The sequence below is a fragment of the Daphnia pulex genome, chromosome 10 (genome assembly GCF_021134715.1).
Source record: "Daphnia pulex isolate KAP4 chromosome 10, ASM2113471v1".
Taxonomy (NCBI): domain Eukaryota; kingdom Metazoa; phylum Arthropoda; class Branchiopoda; order Diplostraca; family Daphniidae; genus Daphnia; species Daphnia pulex.
This window is the reverse complement of record NC_060026.1, coordinates 7,616,306-7,637,758: the sequence shown is the minus strand read 5'-3', so window position 1 is coordinate 7,637,758 and position 21,453 is coordinate 7,616,306. Positions and strand designations below refer to the sequence as shown.

The 21,453-nt window shown below is 40.8% G+C and overlaps 1 protein-coding gene and 2 long non-coding RNA genes across 3 annotated transcripts; 2 read left to right on the top strand and 1 right to left on the bottom strand.

Annotated features, from left to right (window-relative positions):
• Window positions 1-1,191: 1,191 nt before the first annotated feature.
• Window positions 1,192-3,899, top strand: LOC124205778. Its single transcript, XR_006879469.1, has 4 exons — window positions 1,192-1,344; window positions 1,484-1,832; window positions 1,893-2,013; window positions 3,248-3,899. It is a non-coding gene; the product is annotated as an uncharacterized LOC124205778 (long non-coding RNA).
• A 4,493-nt stretch (window positions 3,900-8,392) lies between these two features.
• On the top strand, window positions 8,393-9,391 carry LOC124205777. The gene is made up of 3 exons (XR_006879468.1): window positions 8,393-8,950; window positions 9,009-9,095; window positions 9,158-9,391. It is a non-coding gene; the product is annotated as an uncharacterized LOC124205777 (long non-coding RNA).
• A 9,255-nt stretch (window positions 9,392-18,646) lies between these two features.
• Window positions 18,647-19,328, bottom strand: LOC124205776. The gene is made up of 3 exons (XM_046603288.1): window positions 19,220-19,328; window positions 19,043-19,158; window positions 18,647-18,969 (listed from the first exon to the last, which is right to left on the bottom strand). Exons 1-3 carry the CDS (start codon window positions 19,243-19,245, stop codon window positions 18,680-18,682), a joined length of 432 nt encoding a protein of 143 aa, XP_046459244.1. The 5' UTR covers window positions 19,246-19,328; the 3' UTR covers window positions 18,647-18,679.
• Window positions 19,329-21,453: the final 2,125 nt, after the last annotated feature.

Here is a 21,453-nt window from a genome sequence, read left to right as displayed (position 1 = left end):
AGATATGGCAGAGTGATCTATTTGATAAATAAAATTTCTTATTTTATATTTCGGTCAAATGGAAATATTTCAAACTTTACATGTTATTTTTGCATAGACTTATTAGTTTAGTTTATATAACTCTGAATTCAGTGAGTTTATGATCCACCTTCACACCTTGTTCAAATTCATGCAACCTTGCGTCCTTGCCCACTCCCCCCCCCCCAGTTTCAGTCCGAATTTTCAAAATGGATTGGCTCGGCCGTGTCTCTGGGTCGACATCGACAAACACTCGAGCGAAGCGAAACGAACAACTCGTGACTCTATTTTTTCTACCACCGTTATTATAGAGAAGAAGAAAACCGACGTTTTGCATCTAGAAAAATCGGAAAGAAAAATAAGGTATTGTACAATTTCTGTTTTCCCACATTTTCTATTCTATCCAGTCAAAGACTATTTTCATTAAGGGGAGGGGGTTGAAAAATTCTTTGAGGTGGCGCTAACAAGTGGTCGTCTGCTGTCGTCCATTTCTTGATAAAATTTTTCTCTCAGAAATTATTAAAATGAATTCGAATTGGAAATAATGTGTTGGACGTTTGAAAAGAGGAATTTTGCCTCGTGTTGTATATTTGGTCACGTGACGAGCGTCTGCTAGAGTTGTCAACTTCTTCGCCAGTGGTTTTTGTGTGGGAAAAAGATGGTAAACCACTGATTAGAGATATGTATATATTCGGTCCTTTTCGACACACCGCGTGTGTGTGATGAAGAACAAACGTGAAAACAGAAGTAGAATTGGTTGTCGGATTGTTGAGTAAGACTTTTGCCAAACAACCCACCATACATGTCTCGTGTAATTCAATTGAATGTCCTGACGGGAAATCTCGGGTTTGATCTCGCTGTTTGATCTCATTACCGGTTACCTTCACCCGAAATGCCTTTTCACGTTGGTGGGTCTGTGTTTTGATCAAGGTTCTCAATCTATTCCATATGCAGTTCTTGTATCCCTCCATTTCGATGGGTTTTCAATTCTGAAGGACAATTAGCTCATTGTATTTCCGATGGAAGGATGTTGTGAATTTTTATTATTTCTGCCCTGAATGGACATGTTTTTTTCTGATTTCCCCGAAAATTCAATTTTTCTGTGTTGTTTCAACGGTTATTCTTTTTTGTGTTTGTGATATGTACAACTACAACAACAACAACGCAGCCAACTGCAAACAGATGTTGGACCGCACGAACGCGACCGAGCACGACGACGAGCTCTTCTGCAGGTCCTGTTACGGCAAGAAATTTGGACCCAAAGGTTACGGTTACGGTGGCGGTGGAGCTGGAGTCCTATCTATGGACGACGGAACCGGATACATTGTACCAATATTTACATTGTCTCTTTTATTTTCTCTCAGTTTTCCTTAAAACCATTTTTGGGTTTTATTTTCCTTTTTCATGAATCATGGGACGTGTCCACTCGAAAATATGATGAATCACGGATGCGGACCCTTGACAGAACGGACCCCCAACATCGAATATCCCGCAATTGGCACAAGCTCACGTAGCCCCACTTCTGGCGAATGGAGGAGTCAACGTCAAACAGACGAACGGAAACGTATACAGCAAATTCGGCTCGAGGATCGACTGTCGCCGATGTGGTACTTGTGTCTGAAAATAACATTAGTCAAGAGGAAAAAAAACTCATTTATCACTTGTTTATTTTACAGGCAAAGTGGTTTTTATGGCGGAGAAAATGATGGGCGGAGGTTCCTGTTGGCACAAGAGTTGCTTTACCTGCCTGTCGTGCAACAAGCGACTCGAATCGACGTCGCTGTGTGAACGCGAAGGCGAAATTTACTGCTAAAGTATTTGGTTATTATTTATTTTTTCTCCAAATGAAATGTAATAATAACTTTTCATTTCAGGCTGTTATGGCAAACAGTTTGGACCTAAAGGCTATGGGTTCGGACTAGGAGCCGGACTCTTGCAAATGTCTGAATAGCTATTTTCCCTTTTTTTTCTTCTGGGGGTGGAACGGACGTGCAGGTAAATAAATCTAAAGTTTCGATTGTTATTCATAAAAGCATGACGTCGAAAAAGTTGTTTTGAAAGGAATCTCGAACGTAGGCCGCTCTGCTTTGATGTGTGAACATTCCCGGGTCTGATTTGGTCTGGGAATCTCTGCTTTGAATAACATATCCGATATCATCTTGGCATTATTTGTGATAGTTGCTCGTAATGGAGACGGAGAAGGTACTCTGTGGTGTGGTACTTTCTTATTTTTTTACGATTGTTTCAAATCGAGTTGAATGGCGCCGTGAATGTTTGAAATTCCTGGGTTTGCGGCGCAATACCGTCTTCAATTTCATCTGATTCGAATTGCGCGCGCCCTCAATTTTGACTCATTTTCTTTTGTTCTTGCGTGATATGATGATGAGGAAGTGGGGGGAAGGAGGTGGCGGCTCAAGGGCGGCGACCTGGATGGTTCCAACGACGTCGTGACGCGCATCATTTGTAGGCGCCTGGGCGAGTTCTTTTTTAATTCTTTTGTTTTTTCTCGGGTGACTTTCTTTGTTTTCACCCTTTCCTTTTTTTGTTTTGAATGTTCCGTGTTAACATATTCCTTTCCCCACGACTTTAAATCGCCGCATTTCTATTTTTTAAGTTCTTTTTTCGCTTGTGTAACGGAATGGATTTATCTTTCGTTAGATGGCGTTACCCATCGACTTCAAAATTTGAACTTTTTTGTAGTTATTGAATTTTATTGTAACAATTTATATTAATTTTAAAGTAGTTTTATTGAAATTATTAAGAGAAATCGATTTGACAGCTGTTTCCTCAAACGTGATTGGCTTGTTCAATGGACCAATTAACCGGGAACATATTCTCATAACCAAGTTGTTTATGAAAGAGAAAAAGTTACAGTTAATGTAATGTACGGAACGCCAAATGACCCCCTAAAATAATAGCACTCGACTAGTGCTATTTATTTTACAAATCACTTGAATAATATACAACTGCATGGCGCCATCTAGCGGTTTCAATCGGCGGAACGGAATGTAACGATTTTTCCCGATTGTACACATTCATGTCGATTGATAATCATTTCCACAAGCGAAATGGTGGAAATTCCGTCGAATTGTGGATTGTGGAAAGACTTCTAATGACTCTGTTCACGCCGTTCATGAGAGTGTCAGTTCACGCCGTCCGTGATTATCAGTTCACGCCGTTCATGGTAAGATCTTCTTGTGTATAGATTTATTATTCTTCTTTTATGCAGATTCGAATGAGAAACTTTAAAGAACTGGTTCCAGTTTGAAATACCCCCTTTTATCAAATCCCCCCCCCCCACCGAGACGTGGTACGGAAGGCCTCCCAAATGGCTGACGTCTTGTGTGTGTGTGTGTATGTTGCAGACAAACAAAAAGAAGAAGAAAATGATGATCTATTTAAATAACCTCTTTTTTTCTACCCGGTCCATTCATTGGCTAAGTATATCCGCCTCCCCTCTGTAAGTTCACTTTATCAACGAGCATAATATAATTTTTTTTTTAATTTCAATCTAGTCGACATCCGCATAAACATTCCCTCCGTTCCTGCTAATATTTTCTTTCGTGTTTTTTGTTTAAACTTTTTGGTCTTTTTCCTCTGCTGATCCTTCGATACGGTACCCATCGCCATGTTATGTTATCCCTTGAAATACCGAGGCATTTCGTGTTCCTGTTTTCTTTCTTTTTTTGAATGACGCGCCGGTTTCAAAAATGTTTCAAACCCTCCGAATTTTCTCGACGCGTCAACTGACCTGAATTTATTTCACCTATCCATTCCACTTGCCCAATTTGCCTTAATCCGACTCGCGAAATCATCAAGTGTCTTATTGAAACATCAACATGTGTGTATCGGTGCCAATATACTAAATTACAATTACATTTCAAACAATTTTCATTGCGATTGAATAATCTTTTTTATTTTTTTTCGTCTATGGGAACACAACGACGACGGATGATTTTGCTATAAATATCCAGACGACGACATTTACGGCTGCCGGCTGCTGCTGCTCACTTGGACCGTGTTTTATTCCGCACACACACACATAAGGATCGGGGGTAACTTTGGCCCCGCCCTCGCAGTCTCTGCTCTTGTGATGCTGTGTGTGTGCACACTCAGGAGAGCTTCTCCTTTTTCTCTCTTGAATAACAAATCACTCCCCTCACCCACCCACATTTCTTTCTCTCTCTCCCCACCCAAAACTTTTATGATAGATATATAGTTGATAGATATGGACTCGACTGGGCCTAGATCTTATCCGGCAAGGTTAGAGTGTAGGGGAGACTGGAGTAAAACGGGACACCGGGTCAAAAGGGACAGTGGGGGGAAAAATAGAAGATGTTAATAAAACTTTAAATTTTTTTAGTATGTTATGTAAATCTGTATAATCTACTTTGGCATAAAATTTGGTTGATTTTTGTCAATAACTGCATGAGTTATTGACAAAACTAAAAAAACGGTTTTTTTTTAGAAATTTTTGTCTCCGCCATTTTATGTTTATAGAAAGAAATAAACGCTAATGGCATGTAAATTTAATATGGAAATGAAGCTGATTCATTTCTTGATCGTTTAAAACAAAAATTAGAATTTTAGATCAATTCATTTAGACAGTATGAACTTTTTAAAAAAAGAGTCGTAATCGGGAAATCGGGACAGCTGTTTTTGCCTGAAATGGGACAGTTACGGACCAATCAGCGTACAGCATTTTTAAGAGGCTCGATTTCCTGACCTAGCAACGCAGGATGTCCTACTGCTCCATAAGGGTTTTTGTATGTATAAGAAAAAAGGTTCATTAACACAATAATTTAATTGAAACATTTATAAACTCAAAGAGTCTATGCAGTGGAACACTTTTTAAATTTTTTTAAATTTTATTAATGAATTTTAAGGCGAAAACGGAGGACGTCCCTTACCACCTACCCCAGTGTCCTCACTTACCCCAAAAAATAGGCTCCTCCCATAAATCTGAGTAAACTTTAAAGGGATTTTATGGGGAAATGGTTTATTATAAAATTATAAAAAAAATATGGGGGGTACAATACAATAGGGAATACATAAAAAAAAAATTTTAAAGAAATTAAATGATTAGTTGGGGAGATATAGGGGGCAAACGAAAACCGTCCCGTTTTACTCCAGTCTCCCCTACACATGTATATACCCGACAGCGTGTGTGCTCTGTGTGTCAATTTTGCAATCTGTGATTGAGTGAAATTTGACATTTTCTATTCATTTTTCCAAAGCGCTAAATTTAAAAATTAAAATTTCCCGCCGTTGAATTAAGAATGTAAAAGTAGCGGATTTTTGTTATTTTTAAATTTAAAGTGATATTACAGGCCTGTCCTAGTCATGTTGGATGTGACGAAAGAAGAGCCGGAGCAAGTGGCGGAAGATTCCGTCAGTTGCGATCCGATTAGCGGATCATCGGATCGTCACCACCACCACCGTCACGAGCCGACTATAATGAAACCTTATTTGAAATTTGGTGAGCGCAATCTTGGGACTGGACATTCAGCCGCGGACTCCGTCACCGATAGACAATAGATCGTCTCCTCTGCTCCGGCCGTAAGAGTCGCCTCAGCCGTTGGACATGAAAACGGAACTGTTTCACCATCACATCCCCCACCTTCACCACCACCATTCGTCGTCGTTGGTTGGCGACACAAAGGCCCCAAATGTCACGACATTTCATCCCGTATATCATCTGCATTCCTATTTCCATCCGCTCATCCAGCACCCTGCTAGCATGCTTACATCTCAACAACGTATTCCTGCTATCCATTTTCGACGTTTGGATATACATTTTGGTTATCCATGGTACGTTGAATGTCCATCCTAATGTCACATCTTTCTACGTAGATTTTTAACGTCTATAGGATATCCATTTCGGACGTAGCTTGGACGTCCGTAACACGTAAAACGTACGATAGATTTACAACGAAGATAAAAGATTTGACTTTCCTTGGTATTGAACCTTCAACCTTCCGCATCGCGATCCACATCGCAATCCACTAGGCTAGCCGCTCCTTTTCAATCCTTATCAAACTTATGATCGATATCTTATAACTTAGATATTGTCAAATAAAACAAATTAACAGCTAATTACATTCACGTTAAATAAGGAATAGGATTAAAGAAGTCAAATAAAAAAAGATATAGAAATAAATTTTTGGTTCATTTAAATTTTACTGTTTTATTGTTACTTAGCTTAAAACATAAATTTATGGAAATTTCTAATTTTCACATGGTGAATTTAGGCGAGTTCTATCAACTGATATAACAATTTTAGCTTTTTTGATTCTGGTGTTTGTCCATTGGCCGTCCATTTGTTGTACTAAAATGAACTTAAACAAAACTAGACGTATATTTGCATCCAAAGGACGTCCAAACTAGGTCCGTCCGTTTATCGTCCACTTTGGTCATCTCATGGACGTAATTTGTAGCTAGAGAAAGTAGATCCAGTTTATGTGAAAATATTACGTCTATTAGACAGTAAAAATTCATACAAAGTAGACAAGATCACAACATCGAAGAAAGACGTGAAAAGTACGTAGTATCGTCGTACTTTTTCTAGGAAAAATAGACACGACGGAAAATGGATAAACAAACGTCGTATAGACGGATATTAGACCAGCCGTGCTAGCAAGGCAGCAGCAGCCAGCTCATTCGGCCAACAAGCCTACTACTCAGGTATTATATAAACCTGATTTTCGAGAAAAGTCGTTTATTAAAAGCTGAGCGACACGATCATAGTTGATTATTTCTCTCCTTCCGTCTTTAACGAGTCGGGAGTAGCTCATCAATTTCATAACGAGGAGAGCTAATCATCACATTCGTTGCTATGGTACCAACTTTTTCTAGGGGAAGGTGAAAATTTCAAGCAAGTTTTCATTACAAGTTTTTCTCTTCTTCGTTACAATCAGACTTGAAACGAGACGGGAAACAAAATGGCTCACATGTATTTTCATTATCATCAACAAAGTCTCATTTTTTGAGCTCGTTTGTATCGCATGCGACTCTTGAGTCTATCTGTTTTGGAAATCGTTAAAAAAGTCCTTTTTTCTAATAGGGGATGGCGCAAAAAAATAAAAAAAAATAATAAAACATACTAAAAATAAGAGAAAAAAAAATATACCCCCCAATCATACTATACCTGGGAAAAATTTACTTTACGAGTTATTCACGTTTAAAGTTTGGCCTCCGTGGCCCACCTCTAAAACGCAAGAGGTGGCCTATTTATCACGTGATTCTTGGTGCATAAGCAATGGTCGGTTTTAACCAATGAGTATAGATCACGTGATCGGGGGAACCAATAGATGCGGGGAAAATCTGTCATTTCGTCTGTGTCGCGCAAGGTGTCGCGTTTAGCTCGAAGCAGTCTAGTTTTTTACCGCCACGTGGTAAAAGAATGAAAAATCGTTTTCAAGGATACGCATTCTATTGGCTGTTGCCGATCACGTGATCTGCTCCCATTGGTTATTGACTGCCCAGTACTAATGCACCAACAATCACGTGACTTAAGGCCCCAGGTAAAAGATTTGTAATAAATTTTCTTTGTAGTGAATCGCCGGCCTTTTCATCGAATTGATTAGCGCCTTCTCTTGACCCCCCTATCTTTCTATTTGGGTCTTGTTTGCATTTATTGCATTGTCCAGCTGGAAATTCCCCCCCCCCCCATCCCACAATGGGACACAATAAGTTTCGCCTTTCTTGTTTGCGTTGGCTAATGATTTTAAAGGCCTGGGCCGCTCTTCAAGTCTTTTGAGATCGAGAAAACGTGGCCCATTCTCCGGCCTATACTTTTTCTATATATATCGTGATGGAGCAGTAGCAGAAGCAGAGTCTTAATATATATCTCTTTATATTATACTGCATACATAATACGGGAGGGGGAAAGGGGTGGTGGATCATCGCGGTGATGCCAGTGACGTGATTTGATGATGGGGGTGTGAGTCAAGATTTTTCTTCTTTTTTCCTCTTCACATTTTTTTTTCGTTTAAGTAAACCGATTTTCAGAGATTTTAGGGCGGGTCTGTCAGAATTGTGAAGTGGAAACGTTAAAAAGAGCCATCTAGGCTCCCAAAAGTAACTGGACGTTGTAGCTGACACACTCACTAGAGGCGCTTTTTAAAGTTTCCAAATCGGCTTACTTTTACCCTAAAACCAGGATGGGGAAGCCAACACAGCCGTGAAGCGACCATTAGAAACGGCTGTCCATTTGGCAAACCCGCTTTACCCCCTTCCCCTTCTTTAGAGCAAGTGACGACACCAGGCTTTTCTTTAAGTCTGGCAACGTGGGAGGGAGTCATCTTAGAAAAGGGGGGGGGGCTTCCTTTTTCCTTCTTCTTGTCTAGGTTCTCGTGGAGTGAGGTAACGGTGTATGTGCTCTGTGTATTGTATGTGTGTCTCAAATGTTTCTTTTGTATCACTGGTGTCATCAACAATATACAGAACCCACCACAGGTATCGGATCACCCTGATCCAAAAGTGGTGTTTTAACCCGCGCGAGATAGGCCTAACGGTGTCTCGCGCCAGAATTTTTAAAAAATACTTAAATGACCCCTACGACGTTCATTTTTTTTTATCGGAAAGATCAAGAACAAGACTTTATCTTTCTGAATTTTAGTTTGTAAAAAGTATAGTGGTTATATGGGGAAATGGATCAATCACAAATATTGGATCACCCCCCACATGTGCTGCATTCGTTGTCCCTACCCGCGGCTATGCCGCCGGGTATGGGAGAGGGTGGAGGGGTGAAAAAGAGACCTCCTCATTTTAACGACGATTATCTCTTTTAAGTGCCACTATAGGCGCTTGATTACTCTTTTTCTGTCACCATCACAAGCAGACTATTCCTGACTGTATTGTTGTTTGTTTCCTCGATTCGCTCTCATTTCAAGCTTTGTGAATAGAAATAGTTGGGATTATTCATTCTGAGGTAAGTTTTTCGTTTGAATATGAAAGCCATTATATTAATTTGTGTATCTTTATAATAGCTGGGAAAAATCTGATTGATTTTGATATCACAAGAACGGTTACTGGTAAAAGTGTTAGCCAGAACCCATTATTTTTACGAGTGTAAGGTAAAATAACTTATTTTGTTATGAAGTAGGGCACTAATCTCACTTATAATTTCATGTTCTAGAAGAATGGCCAAGTGGATTTTCCTAGATGATGGTGTTACAGCCATCCATGATGAGACAGGGGAAGTGTACAAGTTCGAGCCAACAGTAAAATGCAATGGGCAAGGGCAGGCTACTCAAAATGTAACGAATGACTCTTACAACTTGAAAGCGAAGCAGGAGAAGCCTTTGGTTACAAATACTGTGAAGTCTGTCACTTCAGATCCTGCCAAAAAATAAATTAAGCTAATTTCAAATGACCCAGCTAATTTTTGTTTTCTAAGTTTAGTTCGAGAAAGGAATGCAAGAAATTTTAAAGATTAGAGTTCAATATGTGTATTAGAATCTGGTGTGGCCACATTTCGCATCAATTACTGCTTGGCAGCGGGATTTCATTGTGTTAATGTATTTTGAAAAAGTGAGTAAATGATGGATCGTCCTATATGTCAATAATCTTATCTTCATTTAAATCCGCTTATTTCACTTCTTCCCCTTCGACTTGGGCCATTCGTGATTGGAGAAACCCCGGGATGCCTTCCACTTGGGCCAGCATTGTTGATAGATACTCAGGTGTTCCTTCCACTTGGGTCCAAAGTGTTGGTAAAAACACTGGTGATCATTGATATTGCAGGTGTGATTCATCACTTTATTGCATTTACTTTTGAAAACAAAAATTAAGCGTCCGAAGCAGGCGTACATCAGTTGTAAATTCAATATTTACGAAAGAAAAACAAAAATAATTACATTTCAATAGTATCCTCAAGACGTCGATTTAACTCCACAAAACGTTCTTCTTCACGACGTAAATTTTTAGTGACCTTAGAAGAGTCCTCGCAAAATTTCTCAAAAGCCAATGCCTAAAAAACATTCAAAAAAATTAACAATACAGAAAAAAAGGACACACACCACAACAATAAAACACTTACAAAGGAGCCGTCCTCTATTTCTTCACTTCTATCACTCATTCCGTCGCACATCATCTCCAAATTAACCTCCACATCGCCGTTTTGATCGTCGCTGAACGGCACCTCTTCATCGCAAAGAACAAGAGAATCTTCCGCCGAAACGCCAACTTGAACTTCGCTGACCACCTCTTGATGACAAACAAGGGCCACATTACTCTCCACAAGACCGACTGGTACTTCGCTGACCAACTCTTCATCTTCACCGACGTTCACTTCACGTCGATCGCATTGCAAAGCAACATCGACCTCTCCATCACGAACGACACCCACTTCAGCAACTTCAGAGACATTCACATCCGTAAGAATTGAATCAGGTTCCAACGCCATCTCCAATTCTTGACCATAACGAATGATTTCCGGAAAAACATACACCTAAAAGATTATTCAACGACACAAAACACAAATGTATAGTAACACTAATGCACAACAAACAGTAATTTCCCTCAACAAAAATTAGAAATAAAAAAAAAACAAGAAAAAAACATACACGATGCATTTTTGCATGACTTTTAAACCCAGATTCAGATTTGAATACCGGTCGTGAAGGACACATCGGACAAATTCTGTGAATTAAACAGTTTTTGTAATGATTGTGGAACTGGTAGTTTTTCAAAAAAGATTTCCCGCAAATTCCATAATTTTTGCAAAAGAACATTTTAAACTAACACGTTAACCGATCAAGAGATAACTGTCAGATCGATAGATAAAAGAAAAAAAACGTTGAATCCTACGACATCACCACGTTTTATAATAAAAAACAAACAGCGCTTACAACGAAGTCGACAAACACTAAAGATATAAGGAATGTATAAAAGAGCCTTACGACCCTCTGGCTATGAAATCAATCGGCGACAGGGAGATAGCCAGCCGATGGGCCGATATTTCAGTAGGCCATGCTAACAAATCACCAACAACCAAAAATTGAATTCATTGTAGTCTGCTGTAGTAGAAATAACAGTTAGTTAGTTGGTAAATTCCTCATCAGTTTAATTCTCTCTAGGTGAAATGGTGGTCCTAATTAGACCAAAAAACGAATAATCGGATATTTGATTGACCATGAGAATGATTGTATTCAGGGAGAGGGAGAGAAATGAAACTCGCGCCATGCTGTTTCAAAAAACGCAGCAAAGATGGGTTACTGGTCGTGACGTTCACCAAAGTGATAATTAAAGGTATTAATGATTAATTTCTCATGGTTATTGAATGTAAAATATCGATGTGCAAAATTTAAAAGCGATTCAGCATGAAAATTACAATTTTTAAAATAATCTATCTCATACCACAGACTACCTCGGATTTGAAAATACCGGTATATTTTAACAATATCGTGACTCTTGCTGGCCTAGTGTGTAAGGCTGAAAATAATTTTGGAAATCCATTATCTACCTTGTAATTTCAACATGGTGAAATCATCGGAATACGTGGGTCAAAACTGCTGTGCATGCTGTCAAAATTTCATCTACAGTAACTTGTTCCGCTTGGCTGCAAGTCATCTCATAAAGATACTTTAGAAGAATCAAAAGTAAATGAGTTGATAAATTTTCCCATTAATGTAATACATCTTGTTAGTTCTCTATGTTCAGTTAGGAGAACCATTTGCTTATCTTTCTTAGAATTTCAGCACTGGAAAAGTCTGATCATTGGAGATGTCATGCAGATGCATTCTTTTTAGTCAGCTGGTCTTGTGATTTATTTGAAAATATTTGGGATATTGAATTCAATCTTAATCTTTTTTTAAGGTAGGACTACCAGACTATAGAATGCTTTATATACACTGAAATCGAAAAATTATTATTGATTTCTATTTATATACAGTGACATCTGAGCTGCAGTGCAACACACAATCATTCAGATATCTGATGATTTTTACATCGGATAATGTTCAAAATTAGAATTATAACAGAATTGATTAAATTGATGGACATTTTCATCATGATATTTTTGCTAATTCATTACAGGCACCTTTGAAAATACGGAACATCACTTCAGCCATCAAAAAGAGTACTAACATCAATTAAGAAGAGTGTGCTGTGAACAGACATTGTGTGCTCTAATTAAAGGTTAAGAAAATAATAATCTAATTAAGTTTAATCATACAAAATTACAAAGCCAACTTGAAGTTAAAATGTAAAGATTTCAAGAACAAAGCTTCGCCTCATTTGACTAGTTTTAATACTTTTAAACATTATCAAGTCATCAACCTGAAACAAAATCAATTATAAATTTGTATTTCAATTTTTAACAAATTTCACATAAATTATTACTAAAACAATGGATATTGGATGTTGATGCCACAAAATGTTAAGGTTAATAACGTGAAACAAAAAATAGCATTATTTTCATGCAGTCTCATAAAATCAATTGAATTGCAATTTTGTTTAAGTTTATTACATACTTGCTGACCAATGTGGTGTGTTGTTCCAGCCCATTTCAGTGAAAGATATTGTTCGTGGAGTTGAACTGTCTTGGTGTTGACATCAAGATAGAGAAATTAAATCCTGTATTTTAATTAAATTTATATGTTTTTATCATGTATACATTGATGGAAAAAGAAACAAAAAAATGGAGAGATGTTATAATAGCAATACACGTTCACTTGTATAACAATTAGTTAGTCAAGAAAAGAAAAATTTAGAACAAAAAATTCAGAAAAAAAAATCACCAAAGCCTATGCACGGATCACAAAAACGTTTGCACGGATCACAAAAAAACTTTCACGGATTGCCAATGGTCATGACTATATTTAACTATTAGATTATGATCAAGGGATAGACATTACTTTTCATCTTGTTTATTACCATCTCAACATTGAGGAAACATGCCGTCTCTTGACATCAAGAGGGCTGCCATCTCTTATTGTAAAGAGGGTAGATTGATATAACATATTACCTTTGATCGCAGTCCACTAGCACAGAATACAGAGACACTTGTAAGATAATAATCTAGGTGGGATGCTGAACGAACAAAGTGTTCACCATAAGAAAGAGAAGACACACACACATAATAGAACGTCAGAAAGACGATGACAACGATTGAGAGTCGTTGTGCATAATCGAGGATAGTCCCCCTAGCGGAGGATTGTTAACTTAACACTCCCCCTCAATCTGAGCGTGTTGATCTAGGTGTTTAATTTTGAAAGAATTGAGAAGTGTTAGACGTAAGGAGAATAATAAGAAAGAAAAAATACGAAAATTTGAATTTTGTTTTAGCTTCGAGGCAAGCTGCAGACACCGATGCGTTCCCTGTTCAGTCGAAGTGCTTCTACCTTCAAGGGCTTCGTGAGGAAGTCGGCCAATTCGTCTGCGGATGAGACGGACAGAAGACGGATGTTCTTTTGTTTGAACTCCTTGCGAATGTAGTGGTACTTCAACTCGATGTGCTTCGTCCTTGCGTGGAAGACCGGATTGTGAACCATCATGATGGCGCTTTTGTTGTCGCAAGGAAGAGGCGTAGGCTCCTGTTGTTTAAATCCGATCTCCTCCAACAGATTTCTTTGCCACGCGATTTCTTTGCTGGCGTGTCCGGCTGCGTAGTATTCTGCTTCGGCGGTTGAAAGTGCGATCGGCTTCTGAAGATGACAGGTCCAAGAGATCGCGCCTCCATTCAAAATGAATATTAGACCGGAGGTGGATCGCCGGGTGTCCTCGCAACCTGCGAAATCAGAATCGGAGTAGCCGACAAGATGATTTGTGATGCCTGTCCCTCCGTAGCAGATCCCAAAGTCGATTGTGCCTGCCAGATAGGCCAAGATCCACTTGATTGCCTCCCAGTGAGGTACTCCGGGGTCGATACTTTGCCGGGAGCAAGCGTTGACGGCGAACAAGGCGTCGGGGCGTGTCATCTTTGCTACGTACATGAGGCCGCCGACTGCGGCGCGGTAAGGTGTCGTTGTGAGCGGAGGTTTACCACTGTTCTGTGGGCGGTCTCTGGCGCTGAGGCGAGAGCAGGGATCAGCTGGCACGTTACGGGGATGACAGTCTGTCATCCTGAATTTCTCCAGCAGTGAACGGACGTAGGTGCCTTGAGAGATGTAGAGTTTCCTCTCTTCGCGGTTCCTTGTGATCTCGAGGCCGATGAAGATGTCGGCTGGTCTCGAGGTCATCTCAAGGTACTGCTCCAGGTGCTGGATGATGGCTGTTGCCTTTTCTAGCGTCTTTGTTGCCAGGATGCCGTCGTCGACCCAAATCCCGAACAGAGTGATGTCGTTCGGGTCCTTTCCAATGTGATAGTAGAGACACGGGTCGTAGTTGGAACGGATCAGTTCGTACTTGACAATATAGCCGTCGAAGGTCTCGTTGAAGTTGTACGCTGACTGAATCAGTCCGTAGATTGGATGATTGAGCCGACCGACTTTTCCTGGTTTAGTGAACCCTTCTGGCAACTCGATGTACAGTTCTTCGGTCAGAGATCCGCAGAGAAAGGCGGTCTTGACGTCAAGTTGTGTGAGTTCCAAGTCGTGGACGGCAGCAATGGAGAGCAGCACTCGAAGAGAGTCGACCTTCAGGGTCGGGGCGTACGTTTCGGATGACGTGTAGTCGACATCGGGCTCCTGCGTGTAGCCTTTCGCCACGAAACGAGCCTTGTAGATTGGTGGGCTTCCTTTGAAGCCCGGCTTCAGCTTGTAGGTCCACCTGGTTTTGATCACTGAACGGTCTTTCGGCCGATCGACTTCCGTGTAGGTCTCGGTCGTTTGCAGTGAATTGTATTCTTTCAGTGTGGCACCCATCCATTCCTTTGCTTGTTTAGAGGCCACGGCGTCTTGATATTGATCCGGTACTTCATTCTCCGTCGATCGGGCTGTCGCGTACTTGGTGCCGTCGGCTGCCTTCATGCTCTTGATGACTTTTGGCGTCTTGATTCTCAACGAGCGACGGGGATCTGGAACCGCAGGCGCGTCTATTAGGTTTTCTTCTTCTAAGGCCGTGCGCGTCCGTACCAGTCTTCCTTTCTTTGTTGGAGGTGGAAAAGAGGGAGACTCAGGCTGACTGCTTAAAGGAAAGATGAGCGGAGAGGTAGGCACCGTGTCGTCTCGAGGATCTTCAGGCGGTTGGAAAATTGTAGTTACTTGTTCGTCGGTGTTGGGATGAACCTGTGGGAAGACTTGAGTGTCTTTCTGTAAGTCGACGGAGGGGAGACGTGGAGCGTAGACGTGATGAGCCGGTGAAGCGTCGCAGCTCGTGTTAACTTTTCCGGTAGACGGATCGTAGAATCTCTCTCCTTTCTGAGTGTCGGAGTTGCCGACGAAGTAGACCAGATTTCCAACGGGCTCGAGTTTGCCTGTACGAATTGCCTTGGGAATCAAAACGTAGAACTCCCTTCCGAAGGCCCTGAGCGTCGAAAGATTTGGCTTCTTTTTGAACCATGCTTCGTACGGTGTCACATCTGGGCAAGTGGTGGAGATAGATCGGTTCAAAATGTAGATCTTGTGATTTGTTGCTTCGGCCCAGAGCGAGAGAGGAAGAGACTTGTTGGAGTGCAACAAGGCGCGAGTCCCTTCGAAGAGCGTCCTGTTGTCTCTTTCGGCTGAGCCATTTTGTTGAGGCGAATGGCGAACGGAGGTCTCGTGCCTGATGCCCTTCTTTTTCAGTCGCTGTTCGAAGTCGTTCGACTCGTACTCCTTGCCGCCGTCGGTCCGCACGCACTCGACCAGTTGTCCTGTCTGAGTGTGAAGGAGACGAATGAAATCCAAAATTGCACCCGCGACTTGATCCTTCGTCTTGAGATAGTATGCGACGCGGAAATCACTGAAGTCGTCTCTCACGGTGCAGCAGTAGAGGGCACCTCCGAGGCTCTTCACTTGAGCTGGACCCCAGACGTCGGAGAAAATCAGTTGACCAATGCGGGAGGACCTATCTGAGGTGCTGCTGTAGAAGGGAGTGCGCTTTGCCTTGGCCGCTGCGCACTCGTGACAGTGTTCTATAGGAGGTTGGGTTCCTGCTGGCAGAGTGAAACCGTCGACTGCGCCGCTCTTGGACATCTTGATCATCATTGGATAATTCAAATGTGCGAGGCGAAGGTGCCATTCTTCAATAGAATTGTGACTAGAACGGGAGAGAGCTCGGAAAGATTGACATGCTGGTTGAGCGGTCTCGGTCGTCTCCTCCAGACGATAGAGAGTAGCGTCCGAGTTACGTTTTCCGGAGAGAATGGTAACACCGTTCAGGTTGACGTGAACTTTGGTTCCGGAGAAATGGATCGCTGCCCCTTTTGCTGTGATAGCCCCGACTGAAATGAGGTTGATGCCGAGCTCGGGTGCAAAAAGAGAATTGTGGAATGTGATGAGCTGAGTTGATCCATTCACCGACGCGTTAAAGGTGACGTCACCGATTCCTCTTATCTCCACGCGACTGTTGCCGATTCCTTCGATCGACTTCCCTCCTGATGGAATAGGTTTGAAGTTCGAGAATCTGGATTGTTGGTGGAACATGTGTTGAGTTGCGCCCGAGTCCAAGTAGACTTCAGAAGCTTGATGGTTCGAGAGAGAGGATTGAGCGGCGTGGGCGATCATGCTGACACTTGGTTGGCTGGGATCCAAGATGATGGCTCTGTCATCTGTTTCTTGCAAGTATGCGGCATATGCTGCCGGATCATCCTTTAAGAAACGGCATTCCTTCTGCCAGTGGCCGTAGTAGTTGCAATGCCAGCATTTCCCGTCTCTTCTCTTGTTCCCATCGTTGGATGAAGAGAAACGAGAGTCCCGACGTCCGGAACCTCGGTTGCCGCCACGAAATCCACCGCGATTTCCTCTTCCTCCTCTGCCACCCCTCTGTGGATAGGGGCTCGAATTAAATCGAGCTGCTTCTCGATTAAATGGGCCGGCATCGACTCGTGAGGCGTCATGGTGTGAGGAACTTGGAGCTGGATACTGCGATGATGAGTGATGCGAGGGCTGACCGTAAAGAGCTTTGTTGTTGTCCGAATCTTTGTTGTGAACGTTGACATGGCGTCTTTTGTTTCTATCTTCTTCATTGCAGAGTCTCGTCGTGAGATTTGCGAGGGTCCTCTCTGCCATTGCTGTGCTCTCCCACGCAGTGAAGAAGCCGAGAAACTGATCGGGCAGAGTAGTGAGGATACGATTGCTGATGCTCAGCTCGTCTGTTGCACAGCCTGCTTCTGTAAGGTCCTTGGCCAGGAGCTTGATTCCCTCGATGTGGGCTCTGACACCGTGTTCACTGTTGAAAGTGACATTAAGAAACTGCTGTTGAAGAGCCTGTCTTCTCTCAATGGAGTTTTGCTGATACTGATTCTCGATGGAGACCCAGATATCTCTTGCTGTGTCACATGTCAAAAGAGATCTTTGTTGCTCTTCGTGACAGGTGTTGAACAAAAAGTACTTTGCCAAGTTGTCGTCCTTCATCCACTTGTCAATAAGGGCTTTGTTCGTGACCACAGTGCCTTCTTTGACCTGGACGGAGAGAAAAAATATAGCATGGCATTACAGTGTGTTTCTGTATGTACCAATATTGTGTTGTTTTTTTTTTTAAATATAACCTCAGCAGGCTTAGCTCTTGATCCATTAACTATGGTTTTGAGATCATGCTCTTGGAGTCGCAGTTGGATGCTATATTTCCAAATGGCAAAGTTCTTTCCGTTGAACCTTTCTGTCTTAATGCCTCCTTCTCTTGTCGAGGGATTTGATTCCATCTTGATATGAGTCGACTTGCGTCTCTGGGCCCATAACCTATTAGATTATGATCAAGGGATAGACATTACTTTTCATCTTGTTTATTACCATCTCAACATTGAGGAAACATGCCGTCTCTTGACATCAAGAGGGCTGCCATCTCTTATTGTAAAGAGGGTAGATTGATATAACATATTACCTTTGATCGCAGTCCACTAGCACAGAATACAGAGACACTTGTAAGATAATAATCTAGGTGGGATGCTGAACGAACAAAGTGTTCACCATAAGAAAGAGAAGACACACACACATAATAGAACGTCAGAAAGACGATGACAACGATTGAGAGTCGTTGTGCATAATCGAGGATAGTCCCCCTAGCGGAGGATTGTTAACTTAACATTAACAAATATTCCATTTATTATTTTTAGATTCATTATACTCTTTCATTATATTTTTTGTGTTTCGTGCAATTTTTTTTCGATTCGTGCCCTATAGGGGATAAAATAACATGCCCTACATAGGGATAACAAAATTGGTTACGTTTTTTATTGTCCATTGTTAGTTTTAAATAAAGAAGAAAAATAAAGAATAACAATAATAATAATAAGATAATAATAAATAAGAATAGTAAAATAAGAATCTTGAATGAACGAAGAAAAATAAACTATGTTCATAATCACTGTATTGCTGTCCGTATTTTGTTTATTAAAAATGACATAAATTGACTTTGTTTTTTTATTGCGTGTTTGAAGAATGTTATTCTATTTTTTTTTGAAATTTGGGTGTAATGGCTTCCTTGCACAATTACGTGATAAACCTAAGCGTAGTCCTGTTAAAGGCAAATATACATTCGACTTAATTCCTCCGCCCCAGGCGTTACCTATGAAATGTAAAGTTTAAAACTAGAATTATAATCGACTAGATCATGATTATTTTATCAGGTGGTTTCCATTTTACTGGAAGTGTTGATGGCATAACAGTTGACTGAATATTAAAATAGCATCTTGTGTAACGTTGATTTTCTCTGGAGATTTTGAAATTATTGGATTCATGCTTTCCTCACAAACAGTTCTCCTGTTACGCACAAGTTTTTGACACTGGCTTGCCTGTGAAATAGACCGTTCCCATGAAGTGGTTCCGATTGATTCATCAGATTCTGAAAAGTCACTCAGTTCATGAGGAGAAAGACATTCACAAGTAGATGTAATGATTGTTTCTTGCGACGAGATTCTCTGAGGTTGATCTATAATTTTGTTTCATTAGTTTATAATTATTATAGTACTTAGTTTCCCTTATTAGACCTAGTTTCAACTTACCCAATTTTGTAGATTTACGCGAAGTGGTTTTTAATAGTTTTTTGTTAATTAAAACATCGTCACTCGCTGATGATGTTTTGCTATCAATGGTTGCATAATTTTTCACTTTCCAAGTCCTTCAAAAAGATGTAACATAAACACATAGAAAACAAAACAACTTGAATAATCAAGCATTACCTAATATCTAGATTATGAAGTTCCATTTTCAAACATTAAAAAGTTCGACCGTTAATCAAATTTTCAACCAAATAAATTATAGCCTTTGTAGCAACAGCGAAACTTAGTTTTTGACAATTGACTGTTGGGTGGGTGGAGCGTTAAGCAGCGTTGCCAGATGATTTAATATTCCTACTTGAATTGTCGATCGCGAAATCGAGCGTCCACTTTCTTCACCACCACTCAAACAAAATTAGGATGACTCACAAATGGAGATGGATTTGGGAAAGGCGTTGCCGTAGACGGAACGACACTCGGACATGTTGTGCCAGTTCAGATGTACTTGTTGCAACGTTTCAGAAGACTGAACTTTGTATAGAAATGTATAAAATAATAAATTCGAATGGTAAAATAACACAAGATAAATATTAATTGCAAATTTTCTAGTAATAAAACAGTCCACACGGTCTACACCATAGTCTCCAGACTTGTTTACTTAATAATACTTGTAGATTTGTCACCGGTCGGCTGGACGAAGCGACTCATTCATAATTCAGAAAAAAATACAGCAATAATCCGCCCAGGTAGCTTTCGCAGCCCTTCGTGAGACGGATAAGATCCTCTACGTCGACGCTATCAAAGTAAAACATAGATTTGCGTGCTGCTTCTTCTCATTCCTATTCACTCAAGTTGTAAAACAATTTTTGTTTCGAGCCGTCTAGAAGATGAACAAGTCACGTGGCCATGATCAAGGCGGAGACGGCCCTCCTGCAGAACGGACGGACTTAAGCTGAAACTATCCTGCTTCAGGCTGGACTGCCTCTCAAAGCCATCATGTTGAATTTGCAACTGTTCCAGTTCACAAAGTGGGACACTCCTTGGTGTTTTTAATATTCTAATTTGCGCAACATCCGACTAATGCATTGATCCTGTCCGGATACTGGATCGATCGCATCCAGATGGACATGTATGAGTTCGTTTTACGTCGGATTCGTTCGTTTTCGTCCACCAGTTGGAGGCATTCACGGTCGTGAGAAGGAAGGAGCTTATAGTATCGTCCTCAGCAGTGGATACTAAGATGATTTGGACAATAGCGACTCGTTGTATTACACAGGATCTGGTGGACGAGACTTGACAGAGAACAAACGAACTGCTGAACAGAGCTGCAACCAAACACTCACCCAGATGAATTTGTAATTTCAAAATAATTGCCATTTCGATTATGAAAAATTCATTAGTTGGGTTTTTAGGGCTTTGGCTATTAACTGTAACACCGAGGTAAATGAACACTGCCATAGGTGTGAGATGAAATGTTATGAGATGAAATAAAAAAATTTAATGAACAAGAACTTAACTTCAAATTTTTTTTTCTGGATAGGGAGGACTTTCAATTTCAATTAGGAACACTTTCAAGCGAATTTAAATCTAACTCTTGATCCCTGCTTTCTGCTACTCATCATTTGATGGCCCCATCATTGGAGAATGGCTCCCGGCCAGATCTTTCTTTTTTTCTCGACTTACCTGTTCACTTCTGCCAGTACCTCGGCTTCTTTCTGTAAATAAATGTAAATCACAATAAATTTAAATTTTTTTTTGCAGGGGGGGGGATTGGGTAAGGTGATAACTTACCAAGCTTAAAGACACGTGCATTCCTTCTGAAGCTGAGTCATCAGGCAATTCAGTAATGGATGGCCGTGGCATTCTTTGTTTTTAGACCCAATAAGGGCAATCTCGTGCTCGCACTAACACCTAGTGCATCTTTTTGGCCCACCAGCTTCGTCCGAAGAGCTTTGTTGGCTTGATCTGTGCTTTCATCTCATAAATTCACTCATCATTTGATGGCCCCATCATTGGAGACTGGCTTGCGGCCAGATCTTTCTTCTTCTTCTCAATTTTCCTGGTCACATCTGCTAATACTTCGGCTTCTTTCTGTAAATAAATTAGATAACAATAAATTTAAATTTTTTGGGGCAATATATAATGGGGGGATTGGGCAAGGTGATAACTTACCATGCTTATTAAAACGTGCATCCCTTCTAAAGCCTTGTCATCAGGTAATTCAGTTGATGGCCGTGAGATTCCTGATTTTTTACACCCCACCTCGTGCTTTTTTTTACCAACACCTGTATCTTTTGGACCCACCAGCTTCGTCAAAAGAGTTGGCCATTTCCATATCATGCGCGTTTTTTTAAGTTTCTTGAACCCCGCACGAGAAAAAAGATTTTAAATTTTTTTTAAATAAAGCACGAATAAGG